The sequence below is a fragment of the Dermacentor variabilis genome, chromosome 8, assembly GCF_050947875.1.
Source record: "Dermacentor variabilis isolate Ectoservices chromosome 8, ASM5094787v1, whole genome shotgun sequence".
Classification (NCBI taxonomy): domain Eukaryota; kingdom Metazoa; phylum Arthropoda; class Arachnida; order Ixodida; family Ixodidae; genus Dermacentor; species Dermacentor variabilis.
Genome location: NC_134575.1, coordinates 42,157,450 through 42,176,746, shown reverse-complemented (window position 1 = coordinate 42,176,746; position 19,297 = coordinate 42,157,450). Strand labels below are relative to the sequence as shown.

Sequence of the window (19,297 nt, the reverse complement as noted above, 5' to 3'; positions counted from 1 at the left end):
TCGTTATTCTTTACAAAAGGGCAGACCTTGGGGACATACCGGGTTTAAGCCGATTTTCGTCAATTTTGTTCTGGGTGCAAAAATAGGACATTTTTGGGTTTTACCCGAAAGCGAAGGGCCCTACTCGTACGCCCTCACTGAGGTAAAAAGAAGTTAACCACAACCACAAAGCCAGGGGTAAGAAGCAGAAGACAGGATAGGAAAGACGGGGAAAGAAAAAGATGTCTCTCTCCACCACTAGGGAGCACCACCTCTTCTAGGGTAAACAACTCTCTTTCTGTGGGTGGCAGTGAAGGGACGCGTGTGTGTGACAGCGCTCCTGAAGATAGTCCCACACCGTCGTTTGCATATGTTTAACCTGTTGAATGAAAAGCACAACAATTTTACTTACTGCGGATTTCGTACTGAAATTAGACGTGGGGAACACCACTTCAATTTGAAATTTATTTTCTCATTTTGCTCTTCCTTAGTTTAGAGAATGCGAAACCGTAACAAGTAGGAGGCTGCGCTGATTCAATATGTGGTCCGAGGGACTGGGACGGAAATAAAGCTGTCAGGCTCTGCCAGACTTGTTGGCACAATAACACATCCGCATGAAGGGCTTGCACATTTGCGAAAGCTCTACAGAAGCTGTTGCTTTCCCTTCTTTGCCGTGGAAAGGTGCCTGCGAGTATAGACCCTTTTCATCAGCTAGTTTGCTCACTATGAATGAGATGGCGCTTCCTGTCTGCCCAGCCATTTCTTGCCTGAAGACTCACCACGTAGCCTCAGCCACAATACGATTCCCGCTCGTGCAGCCACGTTCTAATAAGAATGCAAAAACGCTCTTGTACTTGCATTCAGGTTGTAGTTTTTTTGCAGGCTCTGTAAAGTCAGCCTCGCCACATAAAAGCCGTATTATGCGGTGAAGCATATTAAGAGTGGATAGGGACCACTGTCACAGAACATAGTGGACTGTACACGCATCAAGAGCTGTTTCTGACATTGCTGTGGTGATTGGGGGCCTTCGTCATTGTCACATTTTCTCGGCCGTTACGTTCTTTATTTTTTTCCGTGCTCCCCCGAGAAATGTATCAACGGGGTTCTACTGTATACCTCTATCTTGAAACGTCCTTCTCAAACAACTGTATGGTCTTTGGGAACACCGTTCCATGGAATTGACACTACTAGAAAATAAAGAAAAAAAGAATTATGCTATTGAGAAAAAGATTTTAACCATTGCCATTCTCCTAGATCCACGTTTCATTACGTAAAACATAGTAGACCGTTGAACAAATTGCATCGTCTTGGTATAAGAGGTGCACCATTAAAATTATTCGATAGTTACATTCAAGAACTGGTGTAGTAGACTGTGGTTAAGGGTATCACATTACCTGGGAAAATTTTGACTCCATTTTAGAGCCCGTCTTGTTTCTGCTTTGCAAAAACAATGTAGTCAATATATCAAATACTAGACACAGTAATACTTACCGCTGACATTTACACCTTCTTTACAGGATAGAAGCGTCGCAACATTGTAAGAAAGGCAAATACTTGGCTTTGCAAGCTTCCTAATTGGCTACAGTTAAATAAGATTGAATTGAATCTAAAAATAAAAATGAAAAGCACTAAATGCATAACTTTTTCAGCGCCAGATAAAAATGATGAAGATGCCACAATTGCGAACGACAGTGAGCTCCTTTTTCCAGAGAAATTGATTACATTTTAAGGCATGATTTTTCAGGAGCACTCGCTCTGGTCACAGCATGTTGAATATATTCAAGTGAAGTTTGCATGCTCTGTAGGGCTTATCACCAAATTGAGAAACATGTTGGCTATGCCCGTGATATTTCAGCTATACTTTTCACTTGCGCATTCTTGTATACATAAACATTTTGTTCGTTCAGGGTAGCCATACTAATCTGGCAAAGTCACTAACCGTGACAGAAAAAGCTGTTTGAGTGATCAAAAATTTATTCCCATCTGGTAATGTTCTCGAACGCTTTCCCTGGTTTCAACTACTTACAGTTCAACAACTGCACACGCACACAAAAGAAAGCAAGTACTACGTATTGTGGGAATCGAATATTATGTGAAGCATTTTTGAATGTAGCTGCCCTATGGCGTCAACCCTGCAATGTTGCACCTCAGCCTCCTCTTTGGCTCTCTCAATTAGTTGGAGTAGGTGCTCATTATGGAGCTCAGACGTGTCGAGGGTCAGGAAAAATGTGGGCCTGCCTAGCTGTTCAATCGTTGCGAACGTGTTCCTCTTCCTCCGCTCTCATTCCGAGTAGTACTCCATCCTCGAACTGCTTAAGTAATCCCCTGAGGAACACAAAGTGCAATTTCATGCACTTTTCAAAGAAACTGTGGCCTTCTAAGAGCTTCTTTGTTAGCCTCAAAAGCCGGGATCATCAGTACGAGTCGGTGTAATGTTGCTGCCATGCTGGAGATCAGCGCAGCATTGTCGAACTCAGACACCATGTGCAGCAATGAAAAAGCAGGCCTCGATGCTTGATTAAATGGCTTGGTAACTACGAGAAGGGCCTTGAAAGTCTGGTGCGAGTGTGGGGAGGAATGAGAACGCGGTGCATTGCTGTCCAGCGATCGGAAATCAGTGCTTGTGGAAAACTTTCTTCTGAATCGCTGTTCGTATGGATGCAACCACCACCTATAGTTACGCAGCCAAGATGCCTTTATCTTCTTATGCACGCCGCCTGGCTCAAGCGCAGGTGTCAGAGGCGAGAATCAGAGGCGAGAGACGGGTGACGAAGCTCGAATGACATTTATGCACTGACCACAACGACATCGCAAACACGAGCCTATACCCAGCTGCTCAAGTGGCAATGCCACCTTCACTGCGTAGGAGGCTAGATATAAAGATAGATAGATGCAGTCAAAGAGCCTGAAGTTGTCAAAGAATGCTTTGCGTTAAAAAGTTGACTAGGCACTCGTACCCTTCTTTGAGGTAACAGGCTGGATTTGGAGACACATAAAGTAACATGGCGCATCTTATCATGCCCATCAATATCATCATCAAGTTTACAGTCTGTACTAACTACCGCTTTAGAAAGCTAGGTCACCAAATACCTAAATTCTTAACCTTGAACCATGAAATGCCTGACCTAGCTCAACGAAACCATTTGGAAGTGCAGTTTAAATGTGCCATTCACGCACTCCTAACCACATAATTACTAGCACAATCCATTCATGTCTGCTAAACATTCACATTCTGTTGCATAGATTTTATTCTTGTATGTATTTTTTTCTCTTTGCATCGATACATTTTCTGTACTCATGTATTTTGCTTCACATACTGTAATGGTTTACTCTGGTTTGCATGCTATGCCTTATGCCAATGTTAAACTGTAAATAATATGAATACTGCCAATGTTTGCTTTCTACTCTTTACCAGTGTGCAGGACTTATTCAGATGGGAATAATGCAGTTTGATGGTGTTCACAGCGCGCAAATACTAAGGAAAAAGCACAGGCAGAGTGAAAGAGTGCCAACTTCCAACTTTTCATTAAACACTAAATATATACATAGTTAAAAAAAAAGGAAGGAAAGGAGGCATTGTAAGGCAATTGATACACATAATCTTCCATATTTCAAGCGCGTGACCACTGAATAACTCCTCTTGCATGCCCTTCCAGGGTTTTTTCTTCTTGCAGCTGAACTCGAACAATGAAAAATTGTTCTTATTATTGTTTTTAGAACAGTCTCTAGTCGTGCTTTCCAGTGCGCATTTTGTACGGTGTGGTGCCCATGCCATTTGGACAAAGTGCAGTCAGCTCAGAAGCTTATGCAACATTTATATATCCTCCGAAGCTTTGGTTAAAGTTTTGTTTCGTTCACCCAGTCATTTGGCTGACAGCCATTGAAACACCAGCTTACTACGCCGCATCACCCGCCGTGGTTGCTGAGTGTCTATGGTGTTGGGCTGCTGAGCATGAGATCGCGAGATCGAATCCCGGCCACGGCGGCCGCATGGGTCGATGGGGGCGAAATGCGAAACCACCCGTGTACTTAGATTTAGGTGCACAATAAAGATCCCCAGGTGGTCGAAATTTCCGGAGTCCTCCACTACGGCGTGCATCATAATCAGAAAGTGGTTTTGGCACGTTAAACCCCATAATTTTTTTTTTTTTTTGCTATGCCGCATCGCAGTCAAGGGGTGCAACCATAAATAGGCAATGGAGGCAGGCTGAGGCATGCAGCAGGAAAGTCAACTATGGGACACAGGAGGGCAATGAAAAAACGTCCACGAAGTCGTCACCGTGTAATGTTTTCTTCGTCTTGAAGGCCTGTGTGTGGTAGCTGAAACATAGTTTTCTTTTAATCTTTATTTTTGTTCATTTCTGTACAGGAACAGAAACTACTGGAGCAAAAAGGCTTAGCAGCTTGACAAAGGCCTTTGCTCCAAATGCAATGCAGCACACAGGCCAGCATGCAGGCTTGTGTGACAAAATCACATCAGCTAGCACATTTCAGTACAAAAGGAAAAATAGCATGAGAGCAATAAATGCATGCAGTGTTCCAACCCTATTTACTGGCATTACACATTTTCACTGTACTACATATATACTACGCTACATTTAATGATACAGTTGCTATAGTTGCTCGTCATCCATAATCGACAAAACAAAAATATTTCACAAGCACACAAAATAAAAATGTATGTCAGTATAGTGTTATGCGGTACTTTCGTGCTAAACATTGTTAAGGCGTGATAAAGCGCATTACAAAATTAACAAGAAATGAATTCCTTGGTTGGAGCCTTCACCCATTTTTTGCACTTTATTTAACCATTAGCTTCCTTGATGCTTGTTGCTCCACCCACATCTCTTTCCTGTCAAAGTATGATGCGAAAAAAGAAAATTAAGAGAAAAGAAAAACGAAATTATTTGCATTGCGAGTGGATAAGTTCAGTAGACAATCACAATGTAAGTGCAACATGGCTGACATGATAAGTGTGTATCCCCACCAGGCTACTACGAGTACCCAAACACCATGGTGGCCGTGCTCTTCTCGAGGCTTCAGATCGGGTACCGAAGTCCACCGCAGTCCGAAGATCTGGCGAGCCGGCACACCAGGGACCAGCACGACCTGCCCTCGGATGAAGTGCACATCGAGGAACGGGTACGCACGAGTACAGATCGTCTCGCACAATAGTTGTCATATTTACCCCGATTCTAACATACACACCGAGTTTTTTACGAGTTCAGAGAGAGAAGATGATGTGCACCCAAATGTAACTTGTGTCCATTTTTCTAAGAAAGAAAAAAGTTGCACGCTTTCAATTCTCGTAATCAGACTAAAAAAAACAACCTGCAGAATTTACCTTCACAGAATGTAAATTTATTCACTCTTAAATCTTTTATCGCAGTCATGGCCATCTTCATTGCTTTTAACCATGTTTCTATGGGTAGACCCAGGTAGATGTATGTTTATTGATGATGTTATGGAGGAGCATTCCGTAATTTTCGAGGTGTGGTACGGAAGGCGATTGCTGTGCTTGAACTGCAGGTCATCCCAACCAAGGACGTTGACGGTCCCAGCCTAGGAGGAGGGAACTGGGAGATCGGGGACGATGGCAAAAGCTGGAGGCCCATTCCCTTCTTCAACCGCAAGGGGGACGATTGGGGCGGCAAAGAGGGCGCCAGGACCAGGGGGGACAGCCCCGCGCGTCAGCGGCGCCGGCGGGTTGATGCGGCAACCGAGACGCCGGCGTGGCCTCCGGAAGACACGTTGCTGTCCACCTTGGGCCAGGTTACCTGGTCCCAGATGACGCTGGTGATCCTTCTGGCAAGCATGGCGGCAGCGGTGGCCTACCTTTACCCACAGGTGAGGAGGAAGTCTTCTGCAGGCTTTGGTACCTAAAAAAAGAAGCTGCTAAAAGAATAATGTGTTGAAAAGCACTTGGAAGCTACAGTTAGAAGAATAGCATGGGTGAGTGAGTGAGCGAGGGAGAGAGCGAACGGATGCTTGAGTGTATGTATGAATGGATAAATGAATGAGTGAATAAACAAAGAAGTGAGTGAACGAGTGAAGAATGAGTAAATGGATGAATGGAGAAGGAAGCGAACGTGTCAGTGACAATTTTGGTTACTAGCTTCACAATGCAAAAATGAACCACAAGTGATAAGCTTCAACATTGTAGCTTGAGCGTCATTGCGGTCCTGTGCAATGCACAGCGATTGAAATGCCATACTCGGAGTGCGTGGCTGCCGGTGCTTTTTTGTGCCATTTGGTGGTGGCTAGGAACACCGAGCTGATGTATTGTGGTACTATATACGATGAAAGCAAAGAGCCTTTGCGCCAAGTTCTGACTGCATTTAGTCCTCCTGCAATCAAGCGCCAGCCGCCGGGGGTCCTAGCATGACGTTTAAATTTTGAGCACTGTCCATAGACTCAGGTCAGCAGTGTGGTGTCCGACACCAGACAGTACAGTGAAAAGAATAGCTTAGCCATAAAGTGGTTTGTAGAGTACCAACAACCTAACACAGAAAATACCATCCATGTACATGTGGTATCGAAAAGAATAACAGAATATTAAAGTGCAGAACTTAAAACCCTAATGCTACAGATTGGCGATTTGCATGGTGTTGCTGAGACTTTTGAAACATATTGTAACTATATTGCAAGTATTTTTGCATTATTTGTTCAGCAATACTGGCAAAAAGAGCTGTAATGTTTGCTTAGGACAATGGAAAATATAAGTAATATGGTATGATATATATGTAAGTAATATGATATAATGTGCAACAGATACAGGTCGGACAGATAGAGATAGCTCTTGTGTGTTGCCCCTTCATCTGTCTGTATGTGTACGTCTGTACTACAAACTTATCGTAACTGATATAGGCCATTTGGCCCAAGGTATGATAAGAAGAGAACGGAATCTAAGGTAAAGAGTCGTCAGGCAGAATAACAGCCCTTGATAGCCACCTCTTTGACCTTCACGCATTGTCCTTTCCAGGCGAGAGAGTACCAGCGCTCGTCAAGGAGCGGGAACCTGAGGGTCAGTGGTGGCAGTCAAATTCTGGGTAAGCTTTCATTCTAATATGATCATCATCAGCATCATAATCATCATCACCACCACCACCACCACCATCATCGTCATCATCATCGTTCTGGGTAAGCTTTCATTTTATTATTATTATTACTACTACTACTACTACTACTACTACTACTACTACTACCACTACCACTACTACTACTACTACTACTACTACTACTACTACTACTACTACTACTACTACTACTACTACTACTACACTTATAGCCATTAGGACTATTTTTTCTTGCTTTTGGAATGTACATCTCTGTTATCACATGTAAGGTATGCAAACAATCTCAAGCACTTGATTTCACCTCAACTGCCAGCCAAATGTGACAGCCTCATTCAACATTAGACCACGCCTCTAGTTTCAGCCACCAGCACTAGCCTCTTCCTTGACCTTGAAGCAGTGTTCTCAAGGTCAACCTCAGTTCATTAGGTTGAAGTTTGGTATTAAGTGTTGAATGTGCCTGGTCATTTCTGTTTCATATTCATAAACCTGATTAAACATGCTGATGCCTCTGATAAAGAATTATCAAAGCCATGATACAGTGAATTAAGCGTAATGATTCAAGAAAAGGTTTGTTCAGTACATAGTTTTGGCAGAGAAACATGCTATATCAAGGTGTCCCGTGGCTTAGGTAAGCTGCAGTAAAACCCAGTCTACTCGAATTTGTAAAAACAGGAAAAAAATTCCAGGATAAGTAGAGTTTTAAGAAATGTGAGACCAGAGAAACATAAGTCTGCTGGTCAGGCATAATAGACCAAATAGAGCCTTTCCAGAATGACGTCAGTAACCACTAACATCTTGACAAAAGCTCAGTATACCAGGAGCAGCATTGTTGGTGGATCGCTTTCGGCGATACTATCGCTTTCACAAGATTTTGGGTGACTCTGCATTCGACACGTTGACATCCATGAACAACGGCGTTCCTAGCACTGTGACAAGACAGCTTGCTTGGCGCTGAAAGAGTTTGACCATTGATCCTAACGCAACACTTAAAGTCTGCCATCCCAGGTGTTCAGAACCAGTCCCAGGCATGGAAAATATGACGCTGCTAATTTATACAGTGAAGTGAATCTCTGACAATTTTTCTTAGAGAACTGAAAAGGAACTGCGGTTAGAGCACAACTATCATGCCTTTGGCAGGGGATCGTCAGTGACCTGACTGTTTATGCCGTTTAGGTAGGAAGCTAGTGCCCTTAACGAACTGCAGTCTTGATTAAACTATGCTGTGGGCTCGCATGTTCCAGTCATGTTGCTCACATGCTTCGATTGCAAGCAGAGTGCTGATTGTACTGCTCTAGGCCACGATTAATATGCTGTAACCACACTTATACACTACTGAGAGCATCCTAAATGAAAAGGTGATAAAGAAAGGCTCCCAGCTAACCACTCCTGAGTGAGCAAGCTCACAGGAGTAATGACATAGAGAAGGGAGGGGAATAAGTGGGCAGCTCAGTGCCTGGCTTTGTCAGAGAGTTCAGTGCAGTGCGATCATTCGCTGCTGGGTTTGATGCAACCGAAACTGATACAGCTCCGTTGCCTAGGCAACCTGCTCGTGGCAAAGCAGAAGGCACTGAAAAAATCCGGGTTAGAAAAGAAAGCTGTTTGGAGAACATTCCAGAGCAATGCAAAATACATTGCAAAAAGTTTGGTGGAAGTTTCTTATCATTTCCTTGTTTGTGGTGCAAATAGCAACAGTTGCTGAGGGCGCTGGTTGCCCACTGTGATGTGACCTTGGTTAGCATGGCACATAGTGCGGAGGTGTACTTTGCTGGAAGTGACATCAGGGCCTCTCTTGCACAATGCACAGTCCGGCACAACCGCAAGGCGCGAAGGAAAGTCCTCGTGGCCACAGAATTCTGTTTTCACTTTTTGATGATATTGCAGCTGTGCGAAAAATGTGGAAGCTTTTTGGTTGCAACTTTTCTTTATTATTGGAGCAGCTGAGACTGAGATATCCAGAGTCCGGCGAAAAACATATTTAGAATAAGAGGTGAAAAACACATGGAGTTGACATCGCGGCTGGACAGAACTTCGACTTAATCGTTATTTCAAGATATCAGAGTTTGTGTTAATGAAGGTTTACTGTATATGTACCAAAATGTAGGCATGAAAATAATCTTGCTGAATACTGCCAGCTCATTCATTCAAGGGGAGCAGATCTGCATCTTTGATCTCAAATCTCAACCTCACAAAGCATTCAAGCTTGCTCAACCTTAAATTCACAATTGAGGTAGAGGTAAAAATTGTTGATCTTACTGGCAATATTTCCAGCACTTCACATTCTCAGGTTGAGGTCAGAACCACCTTTATAAGCATGACCATCATGTTTTCTTAGCAGAAATTGCCATAGATGAGTACTGTTTATTCCAAGTGGCATTCCATCCCAAGTTCACAATGTGCGAACACTTTTGCCACTATTGTGCCATCATTGTTGTTGTACCACCATGGTCATTCATCGTGCTGTTGACTTTTCTGCTGTCATCTTGTCATCGTTATCGTGCCACTGTCATCGTTTCTGTTATCTTCACCATTGACTGATTAGCTTTTGCTGTTTTGAAGGAGCCTTGAAGGGCTGCCGGTAACACAGTGCTTCAGCCATGGTGTCATATCCTACTCTTGCTTGTTCCTTTCTCCCTGCAGAAGTTACAGAAGATGGGGTCTGTCACGTGGGCAAAATCAGCTTCGACACACGAGACGTGATTGGTCGTGGCTGCAATGGAACATTTGTGTTCAAGTGAGTTCATTCTCTTCATTGTGATTTCACTGCACTTGTCTTGCTCTAGTACTCGCTCCACTAAGAAAGAATGTACGTTCATTTTAACCTTCGTATAAAATAGCAGGAGTATGTCAAGTAGGAATGGCAGTTGCCTCTGAACATCAATAGCATTGCAGATGGCTGCTCAGAGAAAAGCAATGATGTGCAGTCCGTATTTAGCCGAAACGTGACCTTTCTTTGGATCATTCATTGCATTTACTTCATCTGTTAGCTATGCTTTGCTTTGTCCGCTATGCTGCTACCTTGCTTCAACTAGCAGCTTACGAGTCGGCCAAGTGTACTGAAGTGAATGTCAGAACACGGCAGTGTCCTGCTCCCACGTGACGACATACTGAGTCATGACGGCGTCACAAAACAGTAGAGACGAAACCGAAACTGGCTGTCGAAAAGCTGTTATGTTAAGTTAGTTAGGTCACTGTGAAATTTCACAGTATTTTTTCTTGAGCTTAGAAGTCTAGGACCTCCACTTACCGAAAAAGAAAAGGTAAAAACATGTCAGTGCCCCTTTGATGTGAGGCCAGAAAACAGCAGCTCCTAAAGGGGTCGCCACCATACGAATAAGCAACAGAGCAGGTGTCGTGTCACCATATCTATAAAACACGAATAGATGCATTATGGACGCTGTGTGCCTACACCCACCGTGTGACTCTGTTTAACCATCTCACTGATCACACAGTCTGGCACAGTGGTTTGTGGCTGAAAGATAGCACATTCATTTTGACCCCCATAGAAGGCACAGCCTGTCGCCTTCAACCTGTTAACAGCTCCTGCGATATGGGAAGATAGTTTATTCACACTTAATTCTTGCTTTCGGCCACTTGTGCCTGCTGTACAGACTCAGACTTACGAGTGCTCACGACCCTGCCTGTAACGTTGCAGTGGCGGTACTAGGGACCCACTATGAATATGAGTTCTAGCAGAGGTATTCCTGCATGTTACAGCAGTAGTTTTACACCTATGAGAGTTTTGTGCCATGTACATGTTGATGGATGTATCAAGAGGTGAAAGAGTCCAAAACAGTTATCACTACGAAATAATAGAATAGGTATAAAATCCATGCTCTGCATCCTTGAAGGGAACAGCTCAAAAGATAGGACAAGCAAGTGGCGAACATAAACACACAGAGTTGACTTCCAACTGGGTTTATTGACACCAAGTGAGCAGAAAAATGAGATAGTAGAAGTGATAAATTGCTTTGTCAGTGTGTGAAGTGGTTTCAACTGTTGTCTGCAAATGCTTAAAACAAGGGGTCAATCACCTGGTATCAACAAACTCAGTTGAAAGTTGGTGCTTTGTATGTGTGTTAGCCATTTGCTTGTTCCGTCTCTTGTGCTCTTCCTTTCAAAGATGTTGCCTTACCAACTAGCTCGAATTCAGACTTTAGTCCATGTTTTGCATGAATTGCATGGATTTCTGTTACGATACAAAGGGGCTGGTATTTTATAGACTTATGCATTTATCAGCACTGTGATGCATTGCACTCGTCGTCATGTCATGTCTCACGCTTATTTTTGTTGTCATTTATCATCTATTTCCTGCGGCAATCTGGTTCTGTTCCATAGTCATCTATAGACACCAATAATCCATTAAATGCAGGGGCACTTTCGAGAAGCGCCCCGTGGCGGTCAAGCGCATACTGCCGGACTGCATCAGCCTGGCAAGCCGTGAAGTGGACCTGCTGCGCGAGTCCGACGAGCACCCCAATGTGGTTCGCTACTTTTGCATGGTGTGTGCCGCTGCTCTCTTCTGCTTTACGGGTTGTGGTGGTGAAAATGCTCTTCCCTCAGTATCGCGCCATGTGTACGTGGACATGTCAGGCTTCCTTGATGCAAGAGTGAGGCTCTGAAAGGAACATTAGTTCTCGGCATTCATACGCGCATTTGCACACTTTGCAAGGTCTCCTAAGAGTATCTGAAAACCAGTTCTTTTTAAAAACTTGCGCAAGGGAATGTTTCGACTTTGTGGTTATCAAAACGTCTCGAAGCAGCTTTTGAGACAGCTGTCAGTGTGGCTAGCAAGAAAATTGTGTGAAAAAGTGTGAGGACCAAAAGAAGGGAAAAAGCTGCGAAGAGGAAGAATTGAGGATAGGAAGATAGATGGGATTGGAAGGCAGGATTGAAACCGGAAATACAGTACAACCACAACCATTGGGTGGCGGACAAATTTCCACAGACGTTGCTGCAGCACCTGCATGACACAGAGCTGCAGGCTTACATATGATTTTCTGTTTGTGCAGCGCATGGACGTGACTAATGAAGCCAGTGAGAGACCAGAGACAGCTTATTCTTATTCTCTGCTCATGCTAAGTTTGTGAGCCCTGCCTGGGCCGCACACCGCTCCCCACTGGTGTTGGCAGTTGTGTTTGCACATGTGGTCAACGTGACTGAGGACCCGATGACGCTGCCGCTGCAGATCATTTTTCTAGTTATGCCTTGTAGCAGTCTGAAATGTAAAGTAAAGAAAAAAAAGGAAAGTTATTTCCTCGGTTCTTTGTCTCTGTGCACTGGATTTCTCACCGACACCATTTACCCAGTCAAGCTATCCAAGCTCTAAATGGAGAGAAAACTGGGAAAGTTGGTAAAGATTTGTAGCCACGCTAGCTGCGCAGCAGAGGCAAAAATGAAGGCAAGTGATACGAGTGCTGACAGTGCCTGCGTTGTGTTGCTCACCTTCGTCCCCGCCTTTGTGCTCGTCTTTGCGACCCTGTGTTAGCTGAGCTTGCAGTCTTTATTCGGTGCAGGCTGCATGCTTATTCATCTCAGTTTCTTGCCTGCCCGCGCGTGCGTGCGTGTGCCAGGAGGAGGACCGCCAGTTCTGCTACATTGCCCTGGAGCTGTGCGAGGCCACCCTGCAGGACTTCGTGGAGTGTCCCGGCTCGGAGGACTGGGGCCACCTGGAGCCCATCACGCTGCTCCACCAGGCCTCCTCCGGACTACACCACCTGCACTCGCTCGACATTGGTGCGTGCCTAGAGTCCGTCGTAGAGATTAAACCGGATATATAGAATTCCGAGGGGATCGCGGAATAGTTTGGTATATTATCATTTCTATGCACGAAATTATGTGAATATTTGGTGTGTCAGTATTTAGGTAATTGGCTAAAACTGTAACAGACAAGAGCTTGCCGATTGGCGTATCCAAAGGCAGCAGCGTCGACAAGCACACCACAATGATTTCAGGTGCAGAAAAAAAAAGGAAAGAAAATCTGTGTGCAAAATTTACAAATGCCACTCTTCGGGAAGCCATTTTTCTATTTCATGGCTGCTGGCAGCCTTTCACCTGAAACTATTTTGGCGACGATGCTGTAGCAGTTTTTGACTCACTGGAGCCAACCAGTTCCTCCACAAAAGCTTTCCTCTTGAAATGATATTGCAAAGGCCTTCTTAGCTAGCTCAAGCCCATCCACAGGAATGTTTTTGATGTGGACATCAAGAAAGTACTTGTAGAAGGCATTTTCGGCTTTGGCAAATGTCATAACTCGCCCACAGCAAGCTCCCAAGTGATTGCCTTCATTGCACCCCGGACCACTGAACTTGATGCTGCGAGATAGTGACTGATGCTGTTGCTGTTGCTTCCTCCATATGCTTGTAGAATGGAACGACATAATCAAAAATGCCGGGTCACTGAGAACGAGCGGCGCATAAATGTGAACAAAGAGAGTCTCCTGCCAGTGGCGGCAGAGCTGGCACCCTCCATACTCGCGCGCATGCCCTTCCCCATGCTCTTGCCATGCTCCGCATTTTTTCCCTTTCTTTCTTTCTTTAATGGTTGCCCTAGTTTCCCTCTTTCCCACAGCTACTCTTTCGCTACCTGTCGTACATGCTGGCTTGGCAGTCTGTCAGTCACTCAACATGAGCTATGGGCTTATTGCTGGTGCACTTGTATGGGCGGCGGTGCTGCGTCTGCTATGTCGAGTGTCTCTACCATGGGAATTCAATACGAAAAAAAAAAAAAAATGCTTCTGCGCTATTAAATGTGATTTTCAAGGGGATGGTTGGGCTGTTCGATGTAAGCGGTAATTCGAAATACCCGAGTGTCATACAACCAAGTCCAGCTGTAAACTTTTGCATACGTGAGCTCTCTACCCCAGAGACCAAAGGGCCTCAGTCCAGAGAGACAAACGAGCACTTCTACAGCACGGAAAGCGACAGACTTGCGCACCCGATTGTAGGCACACATTGTGCTTTTCTGGTGCACATCATAAATACAAACTCTTGTCTTCTCCCTCTGTTTTTCACTCTTCCTCCCCACCTCTAGGGTAGCAAACTGGACAGTGTCTAGTTAGCTTCCTTGAATTTCTTCTTTCCTCAGAAAGATGCCTGCAGCTTTAATTGACGGCCGGAATGTTTTACCACACCCGCATTTACTTGCCTTCTACACCTTGAGAGTTTGAGCACAGCCACTTAGGGGAGGAGGTTGGAAACACATGACTAGTCAAAGACACATGCAAATGTGTCCCCGACATCCAATGAATGCAATGTGGACACGTGCTCATGTAAGCAGTGTGCTGCACGAGAATCAAGGATGTGTGTCACCTATGGCGATGCCAGGCAAGAAATGAAGATTCCCTTGGTGCAAGGATTGGTGGAGCCATTTACTCATCTGAGGGCAAAAGAAACCGTATGCATTTCGCTGTCTGCAGCAGCTGTTTTGTTTTCCTGAGATATGGCACCGCTGCTTCTTCCTCTGAGCAAATTACTTCTGAAACCGGACATTGCTGCAGATGACGTGTACTTATAGTATTTTCTTGGTGAAATGGAAGAGCATTGTGTCCATGCATTATATACAAGAAAATTCGGCAAAAATGGGGAAAGAAAGAAAAGCCTTTGTGTTCATGCGGCACAGGAATCGGTTCACCAGAGAACTTGCCGAAGCATTTTAATATACAGCACATGCCGAGTATGTAGGTCGGTTCTCCATCTGTATCGCTCTGCAAATAATAATAATAATAATATTTGGGGCTTTACGTGCCAAAACCACTTTCTGATTATGAGGCACGCCGTAGTGGAGGACTCCGGAAATTTTGACCACCTGGGGTTCTTTAACGTGCACCTAAATCTAAGCACACGGGTGTTTTCGCATTTCGCCCCCATCGAAATGCGGCCGCCGTGGCCGGGATTCGATCCCGCGACCTCGTGCTCAGCAGCCCAACACCATAGCCACTGAGCAACCACGGCAGGTTATGCTCTGCAAAAGTGAACTTAACTTTCTTTTGAAATGTTTGAGCTAGCAGGTTCTGCGAATCTGCATTCTATCTTCTGGTTTGATAGTCATGGTGGTTGTCTTGCCTTCTTTGCACGCTCCGAAATCATGTGACTCAAGCATTGTATAAGAGTGGCTGCGCGTTGCATTCATTACTTTCAGGTTGGAGTGCACGCCTGTGTTTTATGTCTTTTATCCCTCCTCTATCTTTCAGCAAATATACAGAATGACACCATTGTGTAAAGATTGAGGGGGAATGAGCTGGTTTTTTTTTCCCTAAGCCAGAAGACTTGTCTGTATCAGCTTCACTTATAGATGCACCACACAGTAGACAGTGCTGCGAGGCATAATAAATCTAATCAGCGAATGAGATAAGCAGGAGTTGTTTAGAGTATTGGTGGAAAAAAAGATATGCAGGGAAAAGATTGATAAAACCAGGGTTGTCACAGGTTTGGGTAACTGTACAATACGTAGAGCTTTCAAGGGAGAGAAGATAAAGGAGATATAGGCAAGGTGCTAGACTACAATAGATGTAGTGAAACCTGATTAGCTCAAGCAGCTCAGGTGGCTATTTGTCGGCGTCCCATTTCAAGGATGATGCGAATAGAAATTGTCATTGTCGTCATTGTTTTTTCCTGAATGGCTACAAGAAGGCTCTGTGCTTGTGCAGTTCACCGAGATGTCAAACCTCACAATGTGCTCATCTCGCGACGGAACGCTGCTGGCGAGGCTAAGGCCATGATTTCAGACTTCGGCCTCTGCAAGAAGCTGAGCCACGGACGGCTGTCGTTCTCGCGAAAGTCTGGCGTCACCGGCACCGATGGCTGGATCGCACCGGAGATGCTGTCGGGTCACGGGCGAGCCGTGAGTGACCTCGTCACCAACACTACTTGCTGACGCTTTTAGTGCTGACAGCCAGTTGGCAGTAGCCTCTGTACATTTAAAACTTGATTTAGCAGAACTGTTTATATTATAAACATCCAGGGTTAAAAGAAAAAATAGCACTTCTCTGTGTAAAGACACAGAGTCAAGTGCTATTTCAGTTTTATGAAGTTTGTACTAAAGGGAACCAAAATAGAAAAAAATATTTTGAGTTGCATTAGTAAATTATCCTTCTGCAATACCAAAAATAGCCACTCTCACCATATGAAAGTGCTTAGTAAGCCAGAAAAGGTGCAAATATGAAAGATGGGTGGCAACATCGTGTTGAAGTTTTCGTACCAGCTTGCCGTGATGTCATGAATTTTTGATGGCATCCGCTAAGGCCTAGCTAAATTTTTATCAGTAAAGACAAACTATACATTGTCTTTGAAAAGATGCAAGGACTGAACTTAACGAGTTTGAAGGACTTTTACTAAGCCATAATGACCCAAATACAAAAAATTTATTTCAAATCCATGATGGCAAACTGATGTATTGGCGCTGGGTTTAGGCTGCAAAATTAAAAAGAAGTAACTTTGACCTTTGTTTTCTTCTCTAATTATGAACCGCTTACTGGAAAATTCAAAAAAATATAGTTCTGAAAGAATATTTTATCAGCCTAAACTGATTTAGTGTTTCTGTTTTACCTTAGTGTCCTTTTTAAAGGAGTACTGACAGAACATTCTAAAGTGACAGCGTTAAGAGCCCCGTGTCGCAGAAAATTCGGAGTCGGTGTTGGTGGAGTTGTCCGTGAGCAAAAATTGCCATATATATTTAGGTATATGTATATGCCACGCCTTGCTATACGACATCTTGGTGTGTGCGGGTTATATTGCCTCGCCATTCTGTCACCAAAGTTGCTCATACCTTGTCTTAACAATGTTATTCCTTGGAATTTTGAGAATGGCAGCTCACAAACAAATCTCATGAAACAAAACATTGACAGTGCATGCCTTTTATGTTACATCTTCTCAGACTGAAATATTAGAAGTGCCAAGCAATCAGAGAAACCTGGAAATGATGTAATTTTCTTGGCGTGGCTGCGCACTATATTTGGGATTGGCCAACACATTTCTACCAGAAAGCTTACCTTCGTGCATAGCATTCACCACCAGCATTTGTCAGTAAACATTATGGTTACATAAGCTGCTGTTGCTGGGATGCATGAGAAGCAGTCGGGGATCTTTGAATGCTGTCGCGTTCCGGTCTTATAGGCAAGGCATAAGTGCCTCTAAATTTTTTGTCTAGTTGTTGTTCCTTTATTGGATAGCCATTGACCCAGTAAATATGCTACAGAGCCTCAATTCATCAAGTGTGCAGCAAATAATTATTTACATGATCTTTTAGTACGACTACTAGTTCATCACAATGTGTGCCAAGCGCAGAGTGGCTGCGGACGTGGAAAAAAAAAAAGACCCATTGTGTCATTCATACCTGTTGTGGCAGTCTTGTGGTACCAAACGCCGCTGATGTGTCACATACAAGCTATGGTCATGCTGCCAAAAGCCGAGTCGATTCAGCACTCAACAGGACAATAGTGGAGAAAGAGTCCCCCGGTGTTTCCAAGAGAAGCGAACAATTCGAAAGAGCAGTTTGGCAGCTTTTGGCAGCACGGTCATTGTGTGAACTTCAGCTGTTGCGACGGGTAAACTGGCACACCCCTTGATTGCTTGTGATACCGCGGGACAGCCACCTCCACTTTCGGCATTGTGATGGGTCTTCTCTTTCACATTCGAAGCTATGCTGCGCTTGATGCACGTTTCGAACGAGTCGTGTAAAAGGGCGCTGCAGTTAATTATTTGCACCGCTTTCAAGTAATTGAGGCTTCGCACCGTAATTACGAAGTCGAAATGCCGAAATGGTGGGACACAATATTTACTTAAAAAAAATCTTGAAACGCCGCTCATGCCAAATCCTTCTTGCATAAAGTCTCTCTCGTACTGTTTGATCCTGCACAATCAACTGTCCCAGCAATCCGCTATTTGCGTAACGGTGCTTGAGAACAAATCCCAATTTTCTGCATAGACATAGAAGTGGAATTATGTTCGACATTGTTGATTTTAAACATAACTTTGTGTGGCATTCCAGATTTCAGTCTCTTAAAGGCAGCTGACAATGTTCAGGATTTTCACATTTTTCACCATGTTTGGTGGAGTTAATGCTGACATGGGGCAATAACAAAACGATCACTGTGTGCAGGCCTTGTTTTCTAGTGTACTCGCCAGTGAACCAGGCTTATATCTTGCGCTGTGTTAAAACAATACATGTTCTAGCAAAGTTAGGTATTACGGGGCATCCGGATTAATCACAACCTGTTTGCTTTATCTGCACAGACAAAAGCTGTGGACGTGTTTTCACTGGGCTGCGTCTTCTACTATGTGCTGAGCGGAGGCCGGCACCCGTTTGGTGATACCCTAGAACGGCAGGCCAACATCAAGCACGGACGGCACAATCTCTCGGATGTTGGGACACACGGTGCGTCACGGGCGACTGCTGCGGCACCTGTACTCATTGCTTATTTAAAGCTAAATGGTTTGAGCTATGATTCTGGAATTGCAGTTGAACCTTGGCATAATGATGTCACAATTAAAGCAGTATTTAGTGCATCACAGGCAGCATTCATTGCGAGTGTACACATAAGGACAGTTACTCCTGTGTTTCTATCCATGATTAGCATGTAACGGCTCACGCATTTTGTTCTTTACCCTTTTTACCACAAGGGGGGAAAGTCATTGTTTGTTGTTCGCATGCGGTGCAAGCATAGGAAAAGATGCATTTTGGTGCATTGAGTGACTCAAATCTGTGAAACATCTCACCTGTGATTTACTTCTCAATATGTTTAGAGTTTCTGCTGTTTGTTTAAACATGTTTGCCCGAATGCATGTGAGCAAGTTTGCTTCCAAGCCGAAGTGTTACTCGAGAGTAGGTCGTCACTGACGCTAAATAACCACATGTTTGAAATAAACGCCACAAGTTTTGCCCACTGCAGGTCCCCTTGGCCAGTCCCTGATAGAGCAGATGCTTCACACAGACCCCCAGGAACGCCCCTCCGTCTCGGCGGTGGTAAAGCACCCCGTCTTCTGGGGCCCAAAGAGGCAGCTGGACTTCTTTCAGGTAGCTGCTTCGGGACGCATTTTTTCTTTCTGTGCTTGTAGTGTTTCTTCAGCGTGCGGTATGTGTTTGCGGTAGGAGCTCGCATTTGTAGTGTGAGCTAATTTCCAGTTGTGCACGTGGTGCGAGTTTGCGGCCCCGTATTGTCAGGCACCGTCGGAGATCCCCCGACTGACAGTGCTTGATGGTTCGTTAAAAGTCTGTAACCTCCGAATGTGATCGCTATCGCTCGAATT

General features: G+C 44.4%; 1 protein-coding gene across 2 annotated transcripts in view; it reads left to right on the top strand.

Moving 5' to 3' along the window:
- LOC142590139 (serine/threonine-protein kinase/endoribonuclease IRE1-like) overlaps nucleotides 1-19,297 on the top strand; it is a 57,627-nt gene that overhangs the window by 24,670 nt on the left and 13,660 nt on the right. For both annotated transcript variants that reach the window (XM_075702023.1, XM_075702022.1), the window contains exons 12-20: nucleotides 4,970-5,121; nucleotides 5,509-5,826; nucleotides 6,962-7,028; nucleotides 9,693-9,786; nucleotides 11,425-11,554; nucleotides 12,626-12,788; nucleotides 15,700-15,893; nucleotides 18,284-18,425; nucleotides 18,940-19,064. In XM_075702023.1, the coding sequence (XP_075558138.1) occupies nucleotides 4,970-5,121; nucleotides 5,509-5,826; nucleotides 6,962-7,028; nucleotides 9,693-9,786; nucleotides 11,425-11,554; nucleotides 12,626-12,788; nucleotides 15,700-15,893; nucleotides 18,284-18,425; nucleotides 18,940-19,064 (1,385 nt within the window). The remainder of the gene's footprint in view (nucleotides 1-4,969; nucleotides 5,122-5,508; nucleotides 5,827-6,961; nucleotides 7,029-9,692; nucleotides 9,787-11,424; nucleotides 11,555-12,625; nucleotides 12,789-15,699; nucleotides 15,894-18,283; nucleotides 18,426-18,939; nucleotides 19,065-19,297) is intronic.